This window comes from Cavia porcellus, unplaced genomic scaffold (assembly GCF_034190915.1).
Source record: "Cavia porcellus strain 051 isolate PalLab524CR breed Dunkin Hartley unplaced genomic scaffold, mCavPor4.1 scaffold_22, whole genome shotgun sequence".
NCBI classification, from domain to species: Eukaryota; Metazoa; Chordata; class Mammalia; order Rodentia; family Caviidae; genus Cavia; species Cavia porcellus.
This window is the reverse complement of record NW_026947505.1, coordinates 44903691-44926924: the sequence shown is the minus strand read 5'-3', so window position 1 is coordinate 44926924 and position 23234 is coordinate 44903691. Positions and strand designations below refer to the sequence as shown.

At 44.3% G+C, this 23234-nt stretch overlaps 1 protein-coding gene across 2 annotated transcripts in view; it reads left to right on the top strand.

Moving 5' to 3' along the window:
• Window positions 1-2802: 2802 nt before the first annotated feature.
• Window positions 2803-23234, top strand: part of Tfap2b (transcription factor AP-2 beta) — a 28290-nt gene continuing 7858 nt past the window's right edge. Inside the window, exons 1-5 of one of the 2 annotated variants that reach the window (XM_063233117.1) lie at window positions 2803-3070; window positions 6924-7382; window positions 11994-12054; window positions 19368-19587; window positions 21564-21682. In XM_063233117.1, coding sequence (XP_063089187.1) covers window positions 2990-3070; window positions 6924-7382; window positions 11994-12054; window positions 19368-19587; window positions 21564-21682 — 940 coding nt within the window. In that variant the 5' untranslated portion in view covers window positions 2803-2989. Of the gene's footprint in view, window positions 3071-4627; window positions 5805-6923; window positions 7383-11993; window positions 12055-19367; window positions 19588-21563; window positions 21683-23234 lie in introns of those variants that run through there. The other variant, XM_063233118.1, reaches the window with a different exon arrangement.

Sequence of the window (23234 nt, the reverse complement as noted above, 5' to 3'; positions counted from 1 at the left end):
TCTTTCGCCCAAAAGCTAAAGTGAGTATAGGTGGAAGAGGAAAAGAGTGTGTAACCACCAGGGTGTCTGAAGCGCGCTCTCCCCGGTGAGCGTGTCCCTAACCTGAAAAAGAACACGCTCAAAGGGAAACGGACGGCGACCAAAACGCACGTCTGACTTCTCGCCCTGGGAAACCTAGACCTGTTTCGCCTTCGCGTTTGCCTTTATTGAGTTCTTGCAGGCGTCCTCATAAGAGAAATGCAATATAATGGGAGAGCAGGAAAAACAGGCTCAAGTTAGCAAAAATTATTCTCAGGAGAGGTTGCTTTTATTTATGGGGATTTGAGGGGGGAGTTTGAACATGTTAGATGTTAAAACAATCATTTCTAAAATCATCAGCTGTAATAAGAGTGAACTTGCAAAACACAAAGCAATAAACCGTTTTCAAAACCTCCGCCCTCAAAATTGCACTAAACGAAACTGAGCAGCTGTTCAAGTTGCTAATATAAAATTCCGACAGAGGGCGCTGTTGCCCGTTCAATGATGGGACGCTACCAGGGAACTGTTTTCCTTGAAATTTCTAGGATTTTTGAATAATGCCCACAACGAAAAATTTAGTAGAATTTTTATTATCATTATGCATTTTGGGGTACTTCTCTATATTGTATATGTGTGCATATTTTTTAGCTTTGTGTCTTATGCCTCATAAAACCAGATGGATTTCTAATTTTTCCAAAAGAATTTTGGTAATTTTTAGCAAAACATTTAAGGCATTTCTACTTTTTAAAACACCTAATACTAGCAGGAAATAAAATTGCATATAAAAAATTGAAGTGATATATATACATGTTTATAAATTGTTTATATTGACATATTATATATTTTTAAAATAGTTTTACACAAAATATTATCCCTCTCAGTTCTTTAATTAAGACTTAGTGCTCATTTCATATTAATCAATGATATGTTAAAAGATGATAAAATATATTAACAGCCCTTAGAGAATAAGTTTTTGCAAATGTTTATTTGGGTTAAGATGATATTGAGATAATTGTGATAAAAGAGTGGTTGATTTGAAAAGAAGACAACTATTCACATTAATAAATACGTGTCTGGAGAATCTGAATTTCCAAGCATGCGATCTTCCAAAATATTGAGCCGACTGATTTCAGCTCTAGAAGGAGGGTGTAGAATCGTTTTCAAGTCTCACCACACCACGAGATCAGGAAGACTGTCCTCGTCTCCTAACTAGCTGGGGAGGGGGGATGCTTCTAGTGGGAAACCTGTTTAGATTCTGTGTGATTTAAGATAGAAAATTAAAAGAGAGGAGGAAGGAGGAAGGAGGGAGGGACAGAGTGAGGGAAGAATGAAAGAATAACAAGATACAAAACAAAAAAGGGGAGAGAACTAGAAATCAAGAAAGGGCTTATACGAAGTTCTTCCTGAAGCACCTTTGTGTTCTTGCCATGTGACTTATGGTAAAGTGACCTGAAGAATCAGCAGCATTGTTTGCTGTGCACTATGCGAAGCATCTGCTCGGTCTCCGAATAGGGCCGCTGGAGTGGCCCTGAGCCCTCTGCTCCAGGACCTGGGTCCCGGCTCCAACACAGCGCGCAGAGCACTGATTTAAAGACAGTGTGCTCCACAGATTCCCTCTTATCAGGTTTAATAACTTCCACCCTAAATTGCCCCAACCCCCCTCATTCCCTCTTGTCATTTATTTTCTGCCTCAAGGGCAAAGATCTTCCTAGGCGCCCTCCTTGCGGCTGTGGGGAGCCTTCCGCACCCTGAAAGGAAGAAACAAACAGAGGGATGGGGAAAGAGAAGCAGTGAATCCTCACTGCCTGATGAGATTCACAGCCCTGCGTCTCAGGGAGAGCTTATTTGTAAGGTTTGGTTAACTTCGTTCTTCATGCTAAATGCTTTCCTAAAATAAACTATATAAATGACTCTTTCAAGAAAAATATTCTGAAGAAAAACGTGTGTCCTAAGAATGTGTTGTTACTATCTCTTTGAAGCATATTCCATTTAAACCGTCTCAGAGATTCAGGTGACCATTTCTTGAGTCTCCCTGATTAAAAGCACTGAGAGTTATAGACAGCAGACACAAACAAAAAACGACCCAGCCTCGGTGAAGAAGGCTCAAAATGAACACTGGATGTGTGCACATGTTGCCTGCAACATCTGAGAAAACTTCATAAAATGGAGACTCCAGCCAAGAGAAATGGCTCATGGAATCCGTTTAAAACACAAACAGCCCCTAGAGCAACAAGCTATATAGATGGAGGTGTTCTACAATATTTAAGCTTCCAAATGTGTTGAGTAAAATCACTAAAATATTGGAAATAGTCACTGTGGTGGCTAGCTCTTTATTCTACACTGACATAGGTAAAAGTTTTCCCCCAAAAGTTACAAAGCTATCAACTGCGAAAGATAGCCCTTAAAATCACTGACTCCTGTTTTCAAAATAACTTTTTCCTGAGTACATGTTAATTGAAAATTCGTGTTTTAAAATATCAAGGATGATCTCCCCTTGAAAATCTACATTAAAAATTAGGGGCTGATGGTCTGTAGCTTCCCATTGTAAATTGTTAAAGACTTTAGTTAGTGGCTACAATGATTCATCATTTTTCAATATAGAGGGTTTTAAATGTATGTATTCATATTAATCACCCTGAACAGCTATCTCTTTTAAATGCACGTTTAGAGTCTGTAGGTTCTGTGTGACCCAGAAGTGCTTATATAACCAAGTGTGGGTATCTCCGTGAAAATATGTGTTTATGATTTTTATAACATATATATGTCTGTGGGTTGCATCTAACTCCTGTGTGTGCAATAATGTTTTTCTCTCTGCTGAGGCTTACTTCTCCAGCCTATTGTTTGAGACAACAGATATAAGTTGCGATGGGAGAGGAGCGTCGGATTTGGTGTGTATTCCCCATTTCCAATTATAGATGGATCATTACAGACAGCGGAGTCCTGAGAAGCCAGACATCTGCTCCTCACATGAATGCACTCACCTCCTAGAGACCAGGCTGCCATCATGCTCTGGAAGCTCGTGGAGAATGTCAAGTACGAAGATATCTATGAGGTGAGCCCACACCCCAGATGCATTTTAGAGCTTTGCAGATAGAGAATTTGAGCTTCTGGACGTCCCAACTGATATATATTTTTAAACTATTTACTTGTAGATTGCTGGTTGGTTTTCTCAGCTTCTTGTAACTTTTAGAAAAGCTGGCTGTGGGGAGACTTCACAATTCTGAAAAAGGACTTTAAAGGGGAAATCTGGCAACTTTAATTGGAGAGATTTTTTTTTTTTCTTTTATTTTGCGGTCCTTCTTCTCCTCCTCCCTGTTTAGGCGATAAAGGGGGAATGCGTTGCTACTGTAGGTAGACAATCAGGGAAAAACAGGGATTCTGCTAACCACAGGGGCTCTCCTCGTTTTGAGCACGGGAGAGAATTGGGTTTTCAGGCTTCCTTTGTAACAGACGGGGACTTTTTAATTTTTATTTTCAATCACATCTGTGAAATAGTAGCAAACGCATTCCGGCGGAGCCCGGGGAGTCCGAGGGAGCCAGGCACAGGGCCGGGTGGGTGGCGAGCCCAGCCCGGGGTTAGGGCAGCGGAGCGCAGCTATTTTGTTGTCTCGCTTTCTGGGGCTTCTCGGGTCAGCGGCCCCGGCAGAGCGCGGTCTCCGGGCGCAGGCGATGCTGAGCCGGGTGTCCCGCCCCGGCCGCCTCCCTGCACTCGCGGGACCCTCGCGGCCCGGGCGACACCCGCGGGCGACACGGGCGGGCCACGGTGCCCTGGCGGCCCTGGCCACGCGGGCGGGCGGCTGCTGCCGGCCCGGGACCCCGCTCCGGCGCGGCGCTCAGGGGACCCCCGGGAGGGCGAGGGGAAGGAGGGAGGCGAAGCTCGACGGGGACGTCGGGGAGGCCGGGGAGGCAGGGAGCCCCGGAGGGCCAGAGCGGGATTCAGAGGGCGCAGCGGAGCTAGGAAAGGGGTTGGCGGACCGGACGGGCCAGCAGGACGCTGCGAGGAGAAAAGCTGGCGAGGAGGGAGGACGGGCAGCCGGCTCCAGGCCAGCCGCGGGGCAGAGCCGGGCGCCGCCAAGGGGGCGCTGGGCTCCGGGGAGCAACGCGCCCGCCGCCCCGAGGACGCCCGGACCGCGGCCCGGCCCGGAGCGCCTCTCGGGCGGCCGAGCCAGCCTGCAGGACGGAGCCCAGCTGCAGCAGGCTGCGGGGAGGCAGAGGCGGACGGGGCAGACCGAGGAGAGAGCGGAGGGGAGCAGGGAAGGAAGGGGAGCCCGGCGGGCTCCGCGCCCTCCGGGGCTGCGCTCTGCACCGCGGAGCCGCGCCTGCGGGGGTGTTCGCTTCTGCCTCCTTCTCTTTCCTGGACAAGCGGGACGCCGGGAACGAAGGGGACAGGAACCCCCCAAAGAATGGGAGCGCCCCGAGTGCAGGGGCCCCGGTGTAGACAGCTCTAGGTGCCCTCGGAGAGGGTGATCAGCGCGGCCCTCGTTCTTTCATTATGGAAAACAAACGGTAAACCGGAAAGGAGAGAGAAAGAGAGGGAAGCAGAGAGGGAGGAAAAAAGGGGGAGCAGAGAAGTGGGGACGGGAAGAGAGGAGAGGAAAGGGAGCGGGACAAAACGGGGGGGGGGTCGCTGAAGCTGTGGCCGGCTGCCTACATTTTCTGCTCAAAAACCCGGAGAACCCGCAGCGAGATGGAAGCAGCCTATTTGAGTCTGGACTAAGGTTGAACTTTAACAGAAATGGCAGTCAGGCCAGTTAAACGGGTTCTGAAACACCCAAAAAGGTTTTCTGTTGCCCCCGGCTTTGCTGAAAAGGATAAGTGGAGAGGACTTGGAGACTGATGGCGTGTATTCTAAATCGAGGTAAAAATCGCCTACTGCGAGCACTGTGAGGAGAGGCTGCTCGGGAACAGGAGCCCCATCTCCTCTCTTTCCTTTAAAAACTGAGCATAGCCTTCCATGTTCAGCAAAAAGTCTGCACACGTCACTGGAAACAGCCGGCCCCACCAATTCACTTTCCTCTCCCCTCCAAATGACAAGGCCATGCCTTTTTATTTTGTTTTGTAATCTGCACACAAAGCATTCAGGGCAATCCCTTCCTCCCACTGGGAAAGTCTCCCTGCACACAGGAGGGCACCTACATTCTGTGCAAACCCCGGTGCGGCTCTGTCACTGCCTGGTCCGAGGAGCAGAGGCTGCTTTACGCGTGTCCCGGCTCAGTTAATTGAAGTTCTGCCTCTCTCCTGCTAAACTTTCTCCCCAGCCTGCCTCTGCCAGCCCCCTCGTCTGATTACATCTAGTAATTCTCCACTGAATGAACGTCACTTACAATAGTGGGGAGCTCTGCGCTCGCCGCTGCTTCACGCTCCATTTGTCCTCCATTCTCCCTTTAAAGTACTCGTGTAATATTAATAGTCATGAATATCAATTATTATGAGGCGGTGTAGGCAAGCTGAGGGAGGAAGGGGCGCCCAAGCAGTCTGAGCCCAGCTTCGGGTGGAAGAGGACTGTATCTGGAGCCCCGAAGAACGAAAGAAGAAAAGAGGCCAAAAAGACACCAGGAGATAGATGAACAGTTCTGCCTGTGTGTGACAGGCGTCGCCAATCTTGTTGGAGGGGGGTATTTTTTTTTTTTTTTTTTGATGGCTTGTCCTGGAAACACCTCAAGCTCGGCTCCTGTGTCCAGCTCTCTTCTCTGCTGGACTCCTTGAATTTTTTTAAATCATTGTTTGATTTTGAGCAGTAACCAGGCTTTTTTTTCCAGATGTTAGTCCACACCTATTCATCCATGGTGAGTTTGGATTCGCATTGTACCAGAATTGCATGCTCTCTCTCCACTGTCTCTCTGTCTCTGCATCTCTGTGTGTGTGTCTCACTCTGTGTGTCTTTCTTTGAGCGCCTTTGGCTTGGTAATTTAGCACCATAATTGGACGAGGCTGCAGCTGCTTCTCTCTGTATTGTGTGTTCTCCGTCTGAGCTCCATGAGTCAGCTGGGAGAGGGGGGAGGCTGAACTGGAAAACTTTGTACTTGTCAGTGCAGTTTGGAAATTTAGGTGACTATTTCGGCAAAAAGAACCATGGAGACTACCGTGGCACTTCCACAGAGGAGAGGGAGAAACTAAAACACCCCCAACACACACCTCCCCCTTCTCCTCCTCTCACTTGGTCACACTCCAGAGAGGACCAACAATAAGTTGTCTGGGGCTTTTCCTCCTCCCAAACTCAGGTCCTTCATTTTCACACCCTGAAGTATAATAGCATTTGATACAGAAAAGCAAGCTTAGAAATAACTCCTGCAAACCACAACTCAATTGAACATGGACTTAGGATATGATTTTGAAACAGATTTATTCCAAACACTATTTAAGTTATTTAATTTTTTCTTGGGAGAGAGGGGTGATGGAGACCTCAAATCAGGCAGCTCCCCTGGAGCGCCTAAGCCTAAAACCACCAGGTTAGGAAAGGCACTCCTGATCAGGGAAGGCACAGGTTGGATTTTAGCAAGGATTGAAGCACAGCAGATACTGTGAAGTTTTATTTGTTGTGCTTTGGACCCCAGGAAGAGTTAGAGAAAAAGAGCTAAAACGCCATGAGTAAAGCTCCTAGGGTATTTGGTATCTGATCCACACACAAAGTTTCTTTGCCCATTTTTGCTTGCTTTGTACTCCCCAAAGAAGGCTCAGTTCTGTGGGTGAGTCTCCTTTTCCCCGTTTGGATTTGCTGAAATTATGTGGCCCTGGGTCAATCTGGGGTCTGAGTTTTAGACTCTTTCTGTCCCGGGAAGGGTGTAAGTAAGCCGGGCTTCTCCATTTGTGTTCTCTCTCTCTCTCTCTCTCTCTCTCTCTCTCTCTCTCTCTCTCTCTCTCTCTCTCTCTCTCTCCTCTGTCTCTTTCCCTCTCTCTTCTCCCAGGACCGGCACGATGGCGTCCCGAGTCACAGCTCAAGGCTCTCTCAGCTGGGCTCCGTGTCCCAAGGACCCTACTCGAGTGCCCCGCCGCTGTCCCACACCCCGTCCTCGGACTTCCAGCCGCCCTACTTCCCGCCCCCCTACCAGCCGCTCCCCTACCACCAGAGCCAAGACCCCTACTCTCACGTCAACGACCCCTACTCCCTGAATCCACTGCACCAACCCCAGCAGCACCCCTGGGGGCAACGGCAGCGGCAAGAAGTGGGCTCCGAAGCTGGCTCCCTGCTTCCTCAACCTCGGGCAGCTTTGCCCCAGCTCTCAGGCCTGGACCCCCGGAGGGACTACCACTCGGTCCGCCGGCCCGACGTGCTGCTTCATTCGGCCCACCACGGCCTGGACGCGGGCATGGGCGACAGCCTCTCCTTGCACGGCCTTGGCCACCCCGGCATGGAAGATGTCCAGGTAACCATAAATTAAAAGGAGGATAACCAAGGAATGCTCCCCCAGGGTTGGGGAAAGGCAGCTTTACTCCTTGGAGAAAAGTTATTCTCATCTTTTAAATCAGGACCAGTGGGACAGGAATTACATGTTTGTCTAAAGTGTATATGAGTCTGCAGGGGTGATTTCTGGAGGTCCAATTGTGAAACCCAGAATCTAAAATTAAATCATAAAGGAGAAAAATAAGAAACATTTGATACATTATGATCATTAGAATCAAGGCTAGCATTTTTTGTTGTCCCTCAGCTATCTCACTCCTATTCTCTATTACTTTGTGTTCCCAGGCTTAGTAACCCCCAGCATGCACAGGCCTGCACAGATACACAGTCACCCACACACATCACACAGGGCTTAGTTCCACGAACTGGCAGGGGAATCCTTGGCTACCTGGAGACCAGGACTCTAGTACCAAGGCACAGGCCCTCGGTGTGCTCCAGTGGTTCGTTCCTGCCAGATTTGAGAGGTTTTGCTAAGCATGACTATGCACACTGGAAGAAAGTGGTGAGCTGTGTTTGTTTGTCTTGCTCTTAATGTTCCAATCACCAAAGAGCCTTTCCAAGACAGTCACTACCTGCAGATGAAATACTTGTAAGGGCCAGACCTAGAAGGCCGCAATTCAGTTTGTGAGTCCATGAGCACAGATACCATTTTGAAATTCTTTTCACTTTTTGGTCTATTGAATGATAGTGGAGTAATATTCTGCACCTTCCTTCTTCGGTCCACCCCTCCTCCCAGCAATACTCTCTCCACTGCCACCAGCCCAGCTGAAGAGGCATCACGTGTTTATTTCTTAAAACAAAAGGCTCAAAACACTCCCCTTACCCACCCACTATCCCATCTGCAACCGACACAATGGAGCCTGATTTGGTTGAGAATCGTTGGTTAATTTAAACAAAGGAACATCAAAGAAATGATTCCTAAAAACTGTTTGAGTAATTCTGAGCAGGTCTCTTTCCCCTCTAATTTAAATAGTTTCCAGCAAAAGATAAATATGCCTGACTAGTGTTTAATTGACACTTCGATCTCATTGGCACAGTTGTAGATATCATGCATCATTGAGACAGACTTGTGAAGTAAAGAAAAATCAAATGTAAAACGGATGCACAAATCATTCTTCTTTATCTTGCTGAAAAGAAAATATGTTTTTAAACATTTAAAATGTAATGACAGAGTCAAATACTGTCTGTCTGTGGTCTAGGAGTCACTTTATTGTTTTAAAAGAAGTTCCCTTATTAGTTATTTTTTGAAAATGATATCACCTGATTTGTGGTTGAATTTACCCCTAGTAATGAGTGGTGATTTTTTTGTTTCAACTGAGATTGTCCCTGTTTGGAGATACTACACATTTCGAAACATCATATGAGAAAGGAGAATATTAAATAGTTATCCTAATACATTTGGGTAGTATGTATCTCAGGGGGAAAGCTTTTAAATTAACCTTTCTGAGTAGGGTTCAAAATGCTGGAAAATGAGAGTGGACCAGCTCATCACCATTACTGTTGGTGTGGCTAACACTGGCCTTGTCACCACTGCCCTGCATGCCTCCAAAGGGCTCAGACCCTTAAATTCAGGAATTCCTCCTTCTAAAGAGGCAGCAGGTTGCTTTGGGTTCAGTTATTGTTTTTGTTTTGTTTTTTGTTTGTTTGGTATTCTAATGACAGAATTGTCTGGACATCACCATTACCAAAATATCAGAAAAGGTCTAGAACAGAAAACTGAGGCTGAGTGCAGTACTCCGGTACAGAGAGCAGTAGAGAACAGAAACGTAGCAGGCCAAGGCCTCCTCACATCTTGTGCCCATCCAATTGCTTCCCTGTTCCTCCTCCAGCTTTATCCCAGCCCATGGCCCGGCGAGGTGGGGAGGCTTGTGGGACCTCAGCAGACCCTCAGTGCAAAGGGCTGTAAGAGATACACCCGGTGCTTGTCCTAGGAGGGAAAGAACTGGGGCAGGTAAGGTCCCTGTGTCCCTCTCAATGACAGACCTCCTGAGGCCAGAATGAGGTTGACAGGGTACAGGGAAAGTGACAAAGAGAGGAGAGAATGTGTGTAGGACCAGACACCCAAACCCAGAGACTGATTCGCCTGCTCTGTCTGTCTAGAAAATCTGTTTCCAAATTAGGGATCTGGAATGCAGGGGCTAAAGTTACACAAGCTGGTTGGGGGTTTTCACATTCCCTGCAGCGAGGGTTCAGACGAGTTGGCTGCACCTGTCCAGTCATTAAAAGGGACAGGAGAGTGCCTTGGCCTGGACTCAAAGGCACTTGTTCAGTCTCCAGGGTCTGGGGTGCGTTCCGAATACTGCAGCCACAGACCAGTCAGCCCCTGAGGGTGCTGCCCAGGCTGGTGGGTCAAGGGTTGGGGGCGAGCCAGAGGCACACATGCAGGGCCACCGCCACGCGAGAGAGGAGAAGGAGAGCTAATTAACCAAATGCTTCTAATATTTTTTAAATGAAACTATAAAACCCTGTCAATTTCTATTTCAATTTACTCACAGGGGCTATTAAACTAGCAAATCGCTGTTTGGGTTCCTGGTATGGTACATTTCACCCATTGTGTGTGCGTGTGTGTGGCGGGGGTTGAGGGACAGTGTTTAAAAACTAAGAAAAACGGGCTATAGAAAAGGCAGAAAAACCAAGTGCGATGACACCTAGCTCAGGATGCGTTTAGTTGTTCGTCTACCTCTCCATCCACCCGTCTTTGCTGTCCACCCACCTTTACAATCCCTCTACCACCCAGGACTGTAAACCTATAAATATGCTAAGTCAACCTCCTCCAAACGCGCGCGCACACACACACACACACGCACACGTGCAGGCACACACACTCACACTCAAACACACCCTTGTGTCTTAAAGCAACCCCTGGTATCACTTTTAACTAAAGAAGTCTAGTAATTACGAGTCTGAGTTGTTTTTCCGCGCTTCCGCATGCAGTCCTAATTAAATCTTTACGATCCTCCCTGTGACGATTAAGCGCCAGCATGCTGCGTGAATATCCTGTACAAAAACCCAGCAGGCGGCCGTAATTAGATAGAAAATCAGACAAGAGCCTTCTCATTAACTACCACAACTACCCCACGTCGCTGATGAGGCGTGTACACATATTCACGTTCCAGCATGCGGGCGAGGTGTGGACCCGTCCGGCCCGGTGCGCCAGGTCCGCGGTGCGGACGCGGTCCCGCGTGGGTCCCGCCGCTGCAGCCCGGAAGGGGCGAAGCGGGGGCGTGCGGTGTGTGCGCTGCGTGGCGCCCCGGGAGGTGACGGCTGAGTGCTAGGAAATATTTTTTTAAAAAGCTCTTTACTATTTATTCAGATTTGCGCTGCATCTTGCCACACGGAAAACAGTTCTCCCCGAGACAGTTTTGCTCACCTTCCTGAGAGCAGATGGGTCACTGCTAAAAGGGATCAAACTAGCGCGTTCCTTGGTGGTTAGATCCGCCCGGGTCCCAGCTGGGCTCCTCGGGGAGGGGTGGGCGCGCACCCTGTCCGGGGCGCTGCAGGAGTGGGTGGGCGAGTCTGCCAGCCAGCACCGCGCTCTCCAGCCCCTTTCCTCGGATTGCTCCGCAGCGAGGGGTCAGATTGGTGCCAACCTAAGTTCCTGAGGGTCAAGGAAGCCCTGCGGGTTTCAGAAAGGCCTAGCGCTGACTCTCGCTGGGGTGGAGGCAGGGATGGCAGGGCAGCTGCGTTTGGACACCCTGGAGTACAGGGCCAGTAGAACTCTGTTCAAGTACCTAGGACAGGAAGAAACCCCACAGCCCTTTGCGCTCAGGAGCGCTGCCGATGCTGAGGTCAAACTTTCCCTCTCGAGATGACACTGACACAGAAGACCCAGGTTCCCCGCGATTCCCTGGGTGCGGGCGGGGAGGATCCTGGTGGTTGTTGTGTTTGTTCGTGTGCCTGCGTGTGTCTGTGTGTCTGTGTCTGTACTCGCTGCCTTCCAAACAGGTGTGCTCCTTGCTGGGAAGCAGCATCAGCAGGGCTGGGAGGGGGAGCTCTCGAGGCAGCTCCTCCACAGATCCTGGCCGTGCAGTTCGCAGCTCCGAGTCCAGTGGGCGCGCAGTCTGGAGCCTTGCAAACGTTTCTACGTGTTGCTGTTTGCATTTCATTCCAAATTGCTCAGGCTTTAATTAAAATCCCATAATGTAAACCGTTATGTATTTGTAAAATGGCTCTGGGGTTACAATGGACCGGGTTAGAATGGAAGACAAAAATTGCTCTTAACTAATATGGGCGAAAATCTTTCAGCTGTTGCCAAACTTGCCCAATTCATAAAAGTAAATAATATAAAAGCTCATATATCTGTGTAATGTTGATGTTTTATATAACAACTAACCAATATTGAATCCCAGATGTCTCTCATAGTTTCCTTTTCCCTTTTCTTCCACTGGAAGAATTTATAATTTGGGTGAATTTCATTTCTATGTCGATTTGGAGGTAATAATGATAATAATGAAACCTCTCTTTGTGAATTAATATAAATGGAAATAACAGAAACTCCAGGATAGGATGACATGATTTATGTGTGCAATTCTTTAATATCCAGTCAATTTGAATAGTGATGTTTTTATATTCACAGTCAGTTGAAGATGCCAATAACAGCGGCATGAATCTATTGGACCAGTCTGTCATTAAAAAAGGTATGGATTTTTCCTCCCAAAAGTAAGCGAAGTTTTCCTGTGCTTTAATGTGTTTATCATGAGCTTTCACTTTGGAGGAATTTGATATTTATAAGTAGTTGTTTACAACCCCAGTGCAGTGGCTGTCAGACTAAGATAAAAGGGCATTTCAGGAACAAGGAAATGGGGTAATAGGGAGTGAAAACCTGCGATTAGAAACCCAGATGAGAGAAAAAGAAGGGCACAAACAATTGCCATTTTCCCTATAATGAATCTGGTAGTCATTCTAGATGTGTCTTAGATGAACTCTCCTCACGTGTGGCATTAGCTGGGAAACACTGGTTTCAAAAATGTGCCTCAATTATTTCATTGATAAGTAAACTCTACTAAGCTAACGTATGTCATTGAGGCAGCTTCCCTTTTCCTTGCTTTTGTTTTGATTTTTTGGAAGTAATTTTGTTTTCCCTTCTGTATGTTTTGTGAGTTGTTTCTTTTTTATTATTATTTGTAGCTGAGCCAAATGTGTAGCTAAATGTGTGCATCCTGAGAAGCCGAGACAGCCTATGCACGAATCTAAATCTTCCTGCATTCACACTCATGATTTAGTGTGGCTGTGGAATCACCCCATACTGTTAAAGGGCATGTGATATTAACAAATGTTTGCAGTCTCTTGTACAGCTGTAAGCAAAATAATTAACTAATTAAACTAATTAAATGTAATTACAATAACTCATTTCAGGCATATTGCAGCTGCTTAATTTTTTTCTCTTCTCTGACAATCACTGAGAGAATGCCTGGCGATTAGTGTGGCTGCCAAAAGGCCTGAATGTCACTCACATGCCACAAATTTAGGAGCTTGAATGTGTAAACACTGCAATCTTTAATTATCACAGGAACTGGTGTTTGAAAACATAATTTTAACTACTGTAACCCTTTCTTCTGGATGCTGGAGAAAGCCTATGCCTATGTTTGATGTCAACAATCCCCAGCTTCAGTCATTTAGGATTTGCGTGAGCCACTTGACATTGACAAAAAGAATGAAAAGAAAAAAGATGCTTTGGAAAGTAAGCCATCCAGATTCAAATTGGGACAAGAGGATTGTGGAACTGCGGAATGGTGGGATATTCTAAATTTTCTTCTTTAATGAAGGCATGAGGAGCTTTGAAAGGTGGGCAGGTTGAGCAGTATTTGAAATGATGTGGCTTGGCTTCAGAGTGAATAGGCTAAAGGACTGTGAGATTTGAAGAAAATTATTTATTTTAAATACTGTTCTGAACATCTCTCTATCTCACCTTTAGACAGTACCTTCTTGGTTTTCAATCCCAACTTTTGGGTTTGCTAAGGTATTCACGTGAAGAAACTTGGAGCTGTGCTGACAGCCACTTTCACTGTTTCCTCTTGGGTCTTCTGTTTAATTGCTGGTTGATTGGAGTGAGGTGAGGGAGGAGCTTCTCCTCTGCTTTTTCGTTTTGTTTTGTGTTCCCTCTGCTTTCAATGGAAAGCTCAAACCACTTAGCTCAAGGCTCGTATCCTAGCAACATCATTTGGGGCTGGCAGTGGGACATGCCCAACAGATAACCAATCAGAAATGTTATTAGTAGGCAGGCCAGTAAAATACTTGAAATTTAGCCTTCCTAGCAAAATGAAGCTGAAAATATTCTTAGATGTAGGATAGTTTGGTTGCAGGACTTGCATATGTTTGTCAGCAAAACAGGTGATTATTTACATAGCAAATATTTACAGATAAGGTTATCTGTGGGAATAAAAATTGGAGAATAATGACTGAAGTTGCAGGTTCTGTTTTTGGAAATGCTGGAGTAATTTTAATGTCCCCAAAAGCTTTTCAGAGAAGTATATATCTTAAAATATTAAGTAACACCTTGTCACTTTAATTGATTCAGGGGACATGATATGAATGCAAATGTTAAGGTCAATTCCATTATTTGATATTTGTTTTATTACATGGAGAAAAGATCCTAATATATTTTTATCTTTAAGGAGCCTTAGGCAAAAATGAGAATAAGTACTTGATTTATTCTTTCTAACTCACCATGAACCACTTAAAATAAAGCTATATGTTCACTTAGTTACCTCTTCCCGGCTGGGTGTCCTGTCTTTGCCAGTGCCCCTCCCCATGAGGGGTTCTCTATGAAATTAATTTTGTAAAAGTAGTGAGAATGTTTTCTGGTTATTCTAAATTTGAACAACTGGCACAGAACTTAGTTGCTTAATTTATTTTCTTTTTTATTTATTATTTGTGTTAGACAGAAGTTTTTAAAAAAATCTGCCTCATTAATAAAAGGCCAGAAATTGGTTAAGGTTTGAATCTCTCTCTAGCTCTGCTTCTACATTTATGAAGCCTGAAGACTTGGGCATCCTAATCGATCTCTCATATTCATATTCTCTCTGTTTCTGTCTCTCTGTGTCTCTGTCTCTCTCTGTCTCTCACTCATTATACATAGGGACCTCCTAAAATTCAGCCAGTCTGATTTTTCATCCATATTGATATCACCCCATAGATTACATGCTCCTTCTCATGTTATGTTTGCTATCTGGGCTTAGCTGACATTTCTGAAGTAATTTAGTTAAGAGGAAATGAGTTGTTCCCAGTAGAGAGAGCAAACGAGTGGAGTGAAGGTAGCCAGCGTGATAAATGGCTCTTTCATTTGAAGATCTCCAGAGCTCGTTTAAGGCTAATTTTCTGTATTGGCCCCCTTTGAGCTATTAATGCAATCGGCAGGGACCGTGGCCCTTCTCTTCTTAGCTGCCCCATTAGAGTTCCCATTAAGCTGCCTAGTCTCAACTCCATGGCAGGCGTGTGTGCGCGGGGGGGGGGGGAGTAATGAAAGGTGCTTTTTTAAACTCTCCTAATCTAAACCGGCAGAGGGTGGTTAATACGATTTGAAGGGGGCTGGTCAATGAGCAATCAATAAAGTAATAATGAGAAGGATTCGGTACATTAACAGTCTAAAAATCCAACAAGACATTAAAAAATCATTCTTAACTCTCAGTACCATTAAGATTAGGAATCTGGGAGGGGGTGCCCAGCTAATATAAATGATCATCCATACCACCATATAGCCTAAGCAAAAAAGGCTTACCTAAACTTTAATAAAAAGTTTTTGATGCAATCACAGGCCAATATGCAGTTGGTTTGACACCTTAGACAGCAGAAAATATGCTAAGATTTCTTGGAAAGACTAGTGTGGCTGGAGTCCAAGGTTCAAGTGTTGTAACTGTGGGGCATTTTTATTGGTCTTAGGGATATCCTGTTTGGTTAATTTCAGTTCAACCTTCATTCTCTCCCACTTTTTTTGCCATCAGTTCTGGCTCTTTCTCTACACATATTGCTTGATTTGGATTTTCTTGGGGAAAGGGGATAAAGACATTTCCAAATTTCCGTTCCAATGGGTTCATTTGAGATTCTTTTGGTGTAGAAGGTAAGAAATACCAAGTGTCTCTCTGAGTTTCATAAAGATTTAGGTTTCCTCTTAAAGGAAGACATTTGCAATTCTCCAGCTGACTTGGACGCTAATTGTTATGTATCAACTACAGACTCTGAGATAAATTCTATTCTTCCAGGGAATGATCAGAGTTCACAGAGCTCTAAAACTAAAGGTTAAACATTGTTTTCCAGCTTCCTAAGTGCAGAAACCCTCCAAGTGTGGAGACAGGAAAATGATAAGTGATTCATTAAGGTCCCACACACTAAGTGATGAGAGCCATCTCACTTTTTAGCTTCCTTGACTCTGTCCTTAGAAGGTAACCCTGAACATTTGCAATTTTTTATTATTCCCTTCTTTGTGGGAATTCTTTTGTCTTTCCACAATTTCAGTGCTCTTATTTATGCATTTACTGTACAATTTAGCCTTTGAAAGATGAGGAATGATGTAAATAGGAGGAAAGACTTCTTTGCTGGTAGCAAGTCATGACTTCACTTTTAGTAGCCAGTCTAAATCAATGTTAAACTTCATGCCTTTTCCCCATTCAGTTCACATATCTAAATCAGACTCAGTGCATCATCAGAGAGCCTCATCATATCAATGTATAAAATAGGTTTATTTCTATCTTTTTTTTTCTACCAGCAGATTTTGTCATTGATGGTCAAAGTAGACATTAAAAGCTATTCTGTTAACACTTTAGCTCTATACTGTCCACTAATGAATAATATTCTTTAATCATTGTCTCTTTTGAAACTTTACTCACTGTAAAGAAATATTTGTTTGTTTTTAAACTTGCTTTTTTCTTACTAGCATAATGCAGTGAAAAACAGAGAGTAGTGAATTATGTAGGTGTTGCATTCAGAAGTTGGTAGTGCCACCCAAGTGAGAATCAAAGAGGGGAAATCCACTTTTAATATATGCACAGAAAATTGTAAACATATAAAGAACAGAAAGGTTCATGCTGGGTTCTGCTATGCTCCATTTCCTTACCATTTCCTGCTGTTGCTTTAAACCTATCTCAGTCATCTCTGGGTTCCAGTGAACAGGAACAGTGTGCTTATAATTACTAACAAATCAACCGGTCCCTGTTGCTCTCTGGGATTATTGATAAGCTGGAAAAAAAGCAGAAGGGAAAAGACAAAGGAAATAAAATACAGCGTTAATCAGCTGAGCTAAACAGGTGTGAGAGTGGAGGGGAAGGTAGAGAATCAGAGTACAGACCTAAATGAACACTGGAACAAGAAATATGTAGTGTCTAGTCCAGGGGACCAGTACTAAGCCAGGTAGGAGAGATATTTAGAAGCTGAGGATACAACACAGAATGGGGGGACATGATTTTGTTACTTAAATTAGAAAATGGAAATATAATGTGAATCACATTTACTCATGTTGTCTGTGATTTGGAGGGGAAAGAATTTCCCCCAAGACAGTGTGCTGATAGGGTCTGACTTGATTGGGGGTACATAGGTGATAATGTGTAATACAGGAAGTACAATACAGCCCAGGGGCTGGAGCAATACACATTCCCCAAAGGAAACTGCTCTTCTCAGGTAAATCAGGCAATTAACAATAGTGAAATTAGAGGGTGCATCATAAAGGGTCTCTAAAGGCCAAGCTTTTCAAGAGATTTGGCATGTGGGACTTGAGGGACAGGTAAAATTCCTATATTTGGTCATCCAATCTAGGAAGCGGGAACTGAACTTCATATTTTCAGTTCAGTGGAGACTTTTTTGCTGCTAAAAATTTTAAGTAATATTTAAAGATAAAATATAGCTGAGTATTAAAAATGAGATTTTCTACAATTTATTCCTGTAGTTCTCATCCTGTTAAAACTAAAAAGGGCTGTCTATGTTTTATGGGAAATATTTCTTGGAAATGTACCTAATGCTGGTCTCATGACTATAAATTGTTTGTTTATAGGCTTTGAATATGAAGTTGAACTATAGAATAGGAGATGCTGTGAAAAATATAATAGATTAAAATAAATATGATACAAGTTAAATGACAGTGTCGTCCTCTTCCATTCAATGACTTTATAGGCTTCAATAATAACTCAAGAATAATTTCAAGTTTTAATCGCTTGATTCTCATCTAGGAAGTAGCCTCACTAAAGATACTGTGAAGGAAATCACATTGCAAGCCTCTTCTGACAGCCCCCACTCCCAGCCAAGCTCAGTACAGAAGTCCTTCCTGTTACCTCTAACATTTACATCCATCTGGGACAAAATTTTTGGCATGATGAACTCTAACATATATACCAAGAAATAGTAAAAAGGAAATCCATTACTGACCCATTTAGTCTCTGGAAAAGTTCTTTTCTACAAAGTATTTGAATAGAGCCAAATGTAATTCAGTAAATAAAATGTTGGGCACCTACCTGGCTTTTAGAAGCTTTTGATCACAGAGGCCTGAATGTTGGGAATTTATAATAGACTAAACTGTTACAGAAATCCATACAAGGGAGGTTATATGTCTTGTTTGAGATGAAATTCTAGATCTCAGATGGTAGAAAGAAGCTATATTTTTGGTATTGAGTTAAAAGACGAGACAGTCTTTATTCAAAAGACAGGGGTGGAAGCTTCCCTTTTCACATTAGATACATGTTTCAGTCAATTTCCTAAAGTAGTAAATGTGTATAGTATTAAGACAAGCAGGCCTCAAATCCCAAGGGAAGAAGCTAGCTTCGGAGACCAACACTGGGTTGGAGCAAACTGAATCAGAAGCTGTCTGTCCAGTGGCTTCTGAGCCTACTGAAAGCAAATGGACAGGAGCAGCTTAGAAAGCTAAGAGCAAGACTGCCAGGGACCTGGAAGGTTGATTATTTACTGTTCCCCTGGCAGCCTTCTGGTACCACTGAGCTCAGCCTCTTCCTGACGTGCAGATGACACTGAAACACAATTAAACAGAAATACAGGCTGAGAGGCTGAATGTACCAGGGTAGCAGTGGCAACCAGCTGTCAGGTCTTATTAACTTCTGCATAAAACATACCTTGAGTGCGATTTGTTATCAATTACTTGCCGAAATGAAACAACTGGGGCAGGCAAGACTGCTGCTCACGTGAATTAGAGTGATCCGCTGATTGATCAGCGCACCTGTTGTAAATCATAAGCAGGCCTAACAGTCGCCAGCCGGTGCTTTAATTTGTAAACAAAATTCATGTCGACGCAGAATTGTTTTCACTGGAGATGAGCAGTTGAGTTCATTTCTAAGTTATTCTGTTCTTGCTGTTACACAGGAAAGCATTCAGCTCATTTTAAAGAGATAAGCTGCTTCTTTGGGCCTAACTGCCCAGGTCAGCCGTGTTACTTATCTGTAACATGACACCTGCTGAGCCCCGCCCTCTGTCTTCTTCATTATAGATTTGCGTCCAGTAACAGCAGGAAGAAAGTTTTTCAATGACCATTGATTATAGTGCCATTTTTGCATACGGAATGGTGATAATCGCCTTTGACTCCAGCACGAATGTGACAGGCACTGTTATCCTCAGGTGACAGATGAGGAAACTGAGATTCAGAATTTAATGAGGTGTCTCTAAGATTGTAGAGCTAGCACATCAGAAAGCAGGGTTCGCTCAGTTTTATACCACAAACCAAGCTCTGGGGTTGAGTGTTGATGTTCTTGTTTGTTTGTTTTGTTTTTTAACGTGTGACAATCGATGGTGCAGCAAGTGACATGTAGGCGTCCACGACACACCTGGAGTAAGTTTCCAGCGGGGTGCGGGCTTCTCCGTGTTTGCTCACAGCGCTCTGAATGCACCGCAGCCCGCTGGAACAAGCGCCCCAGTTTTCCTCTGGGAGTCTGCGCAGCAGTCATGCATTGACAGCCTCTCAGCTGGTCACCAAGACTGAAACTCGGTCACCTTTATGGCACATTTTTTTCTATTTCTCTAGTTCCAGTTCCACCTAAATCTGTGACTTCTCTAATGATGAATAAAGATGGCTTCTTGGGAGGCATGTCGGTCAACACCGGCGAGGTATTTTGCTCGGTCCCGGGTCGTTTGTCCCTGCTCAGTTCAACCTCAAAGTACAAAGTAACGGTGGGAGAGGTTCAGAGACGGCTATCGCCCCCGGAATGCCTCAACGCGTCTCTGCTCGGTGGTGTCCTCAGAAGGTAAGGGTTTCCGCCTCCCTGCCATTTGGGGTGGAAAAAGACCCCAAAGGGTCGCAAAGCTCCATGCAGTTGCCTAGCAACGGGAAGCGCGGAGAGCTTGTGCAGAGCTACTGAGAGCCACGCAGCCCTGACCGTGTCTCCTGACGCGATGCAGGCGTTCGGCCCTAGGAACCTTTAACTTTGCTGTTTTCTACCTGGTACCGGCTCCCTCCAATATGCAGAGACTTCTAAGGGTGCAACCTTGAACCTACACACACACACACACACACACACACACTCACACAGTCGTCTAAAACAAGTTCCACAGAGCAACTCCTTACATGCCTTTCCTGTAATCTCTGATGTTTCTTTAGTTTACTGTATATTTAAAAATACAAGTGGTGATGGCTAAATTGGTGTGAGGACCCAGTGCTGCACTGTGCTCCAGAAAAGAAAACTTTTCTGGATTTCCATAACCCTTCGATGACACAGCCACTAATAACAATTACACCAGTGAAGAAATAAAATTATTAGTTGGAGTCACTTAAGTGTTTCCCAAAAGTCAAGCCTATACACTGACTCTTCCTCATGGAAATGGAGGAAGAGGTGGCTTTTTTAAGATTTAAATTCTCAGGCTGGAGATTTAATTCAGTGGCTCACTACTTGCCTGGTAATCACAAGGTCGTAAATTGGATCCCCAGTCCAAAAAAAAAAAAAAAAAAAAAAAAAAAGATTTAAATTCTCCCCAAAGTCCCTGCCAACATCAGAATCCTTTAGTACTGTCACTGATATGAAAGTGACTCGGAGGAAAAACTATCCAAGTTAATCCATTTTAGAGGCTGGGGGCTGGGGATTTAGCTCAGCGGCATAAGTGCCTGCCTTGCAAATGCAAGCAGGCAGTCGTGAGTTCGATCCCCGGTACCGATAAAAAGGAAAAAAGACCAAAATAAAGAAAGAAAGAAAGAAAGTAAAAATAACAAAGGTATGGCTGGGCAAAGGTTCTGGTTCAATCCCTAGATCCAAAAAACCAAACAAACCTAACAAAAGCAAAATAAAGTTAGAGGCTGAAAGTCCCTTTCTTTCCTAAAAGTGACAGCCTGAGAACAGCATGAGAGGTTACAGTATTTCCTTATAGCACGTGCAAGGAGAGCCTTGGGAGATATTATGGAAGTGGGTGTGACCTAGGAACCTTTTTATTATAAAATCACTTGTTTTGCCCTATTAAGTCTCAGCTTTCAAACCAGTTATTTGCACTTGAAAGTGGAGAAATCCCCAGTCACTCCCTGAGCACCTGTGTGTGAACTTTGTTAAGTGATTAAATAAGATAGCCCTAGTAGAAAGTGCTTATCATATAGCCACTCACGGTCTTGTTAGTCTTACTGATATGATGATGATTGTCATTAGTTACATATCTTACTCTTTCCTCTTCTCCCAAAACAACTGCATTATACATAGCAACTCTTGACCTTTCCCCGTTAAGATCTACCTGTTTTTCTGAAGTGCCTCTTCCTTTCTGAACCAAAGAAGGGCCCTCCTTTCCAGCAGAGTTGTTTGTGCTGGGTTTCTGTTCTCTTCATCGGCTCCTTGACAACCTAGGAGTGCGTGCACGTGCCAGAGAGAGAGAGAGAGAGAGAGAGAGAGAGAGAGAGAGAGAGAGAGAGAGAGAGAGAGAGAGAGAGAGCGCACACACACATACACACAAATGCTCGTGTGATTTTTACCTTTTCAGGACTCACACGCTACATCTTAATTATTCCCATCTGCTATCATTTTTTTCTCACAAGATAAAAAAAGAAAGTTCAATTTTTTAATGTGCTGTATTGCAGAAATTAAGCAAACCTCAGCAAACTATCAGCAAATAACCAAAATGAAGGGGGAAAAGTGCTAACCTCAAGTTAAAACCTCTTCAAGCTCCACTGGGCTTTAGATTGCTAAGTCTAAACTTTGTTTCAGGAATACTCTGAGGTTAATCAGAATGTTAATTCTTGCGATTTCAGAGCCAAATCGAAAAATGGGGGGAGATCCTTGCGAGAAAGGCTAGAAAAAATCGGTTTGAATTTACCCGCGGGCAGGCGCAAGGCAGCGAACGTCACGTTACTCACCTCCTTGGTGGAAGGTAAGCAAGATGTGTGGCTGAGCTTAACTGTTGGCTGGAGGCTGACATTTTCCATGTTTCACGATTAACTGGAAATCATTGCAGTTTTTGTGCCCTTCCTTATGAGTTGATGTCAAGCGACTGCTTGAGAGAAATTCGAAGTTCTTTTTACTTAGAGGGAGCCAGTGGTTGCAGAGAGGCCACGGGACTCACAATATAAGGTCTTCAAGACTCTGAAACATGAGCAAGTGAAGTCTCCAGATGAGGCAAAGATCACCTATGTTGCCACAGAGCATTGGAAAAACCCACTGTATGAACTCTTGAAAAAAGAGTGTGTCAGCAATCATCTGTTTCCCTTCCTTCCTAGGGATTACCTCTGAGTTGTTCTTACTATAAAACATGTTGCATTCGTGGTCTGTAATGACCATTTTAAAACTCGTGTCACTCCCACAGCCTTATCTGTTGCTGATTACCTGGGACTTTCTGAATTATTGACAATTTAGTAAGGCCAGCAAAGCATAAGAGAAAATTGGGAAGAAGTGATCAGAAAACATGAAGGGGAGTTAAGTATGACCCTCAATGTAGGTTCATCATTTGCAGATTAAATGGTCATAATTGTAACAATCACCTAATTTGCTTATAGCTTTGGGCTAGGGAATGATATTTATTTCATGTCATAAATAAGATCATCGGCATACTCGGGTACAAGAATATCTGTAGTGGAATTTGTGGAATGGGAAACAGAAAGTACTGCCAGATGGTCCTGATGGAGAAAGATAAAGATTTTTTCTCTAGAGTCTACTTTGTCAGTTCTGCTTTTTCCCTCCTCCTCTTCCTTCTTCCTCCTCTTCTTCTTCTTTTAAGTAGATATGACATTATGACACTCCTGTAGGGAATTGGTTTTTGGAGGAGGGTTTTTCGGGATATTTAACCAGCAACCGTGTCACCACAGTTAGATACTTTGTTTGCACTTTACCATTTTAAAGGCAAAGTTGTTTGGCCCAAACTTACTCTCTAGAGGCAGTAGCCACCAAATTTCCAGATCACGCTTATTAGCAGTCGATTTTGAGCCTGGGGGTTTCACATTTTGCCCTTCAGGGAATTGCTAATGTCACAATCTTCATTTTGAAAAACAGTCAAGGTAATCTTAGCCCAAGACAGGGGATTCTGGTGGAGAAAAGAGGACGCTAGGAATCCCAATGAAATTCCATTATTTGGTGGGCATTTTCAGCTTTATGAATCCTTTTAACACCATGCCTGAAGTCTTTTGTTGGTATTATGATAATGATGATTAAAAGTAAGTCATGCTCCTGAAAAATAATGTAGCTATGGGATAATTCAACATATCTCTTTTTCATGTTTGCTATCTTTCCTAAAACCTCTAAGGCTGTGCTTTAACAGGTAATAATGCTTTATTTGAAAGGGGCTCTGGAATACCTTCCATGCCCATTTTTCGGAACCTGCGTCTTTGTGCAATAGAAACTCTTCAAGTAGGAGGATGATGACAGAGACTTGAAAGCTAGCTAATAGGAAAGGTGACAGGAACGGTTCTCATTGCTGAATAGAAATGTTC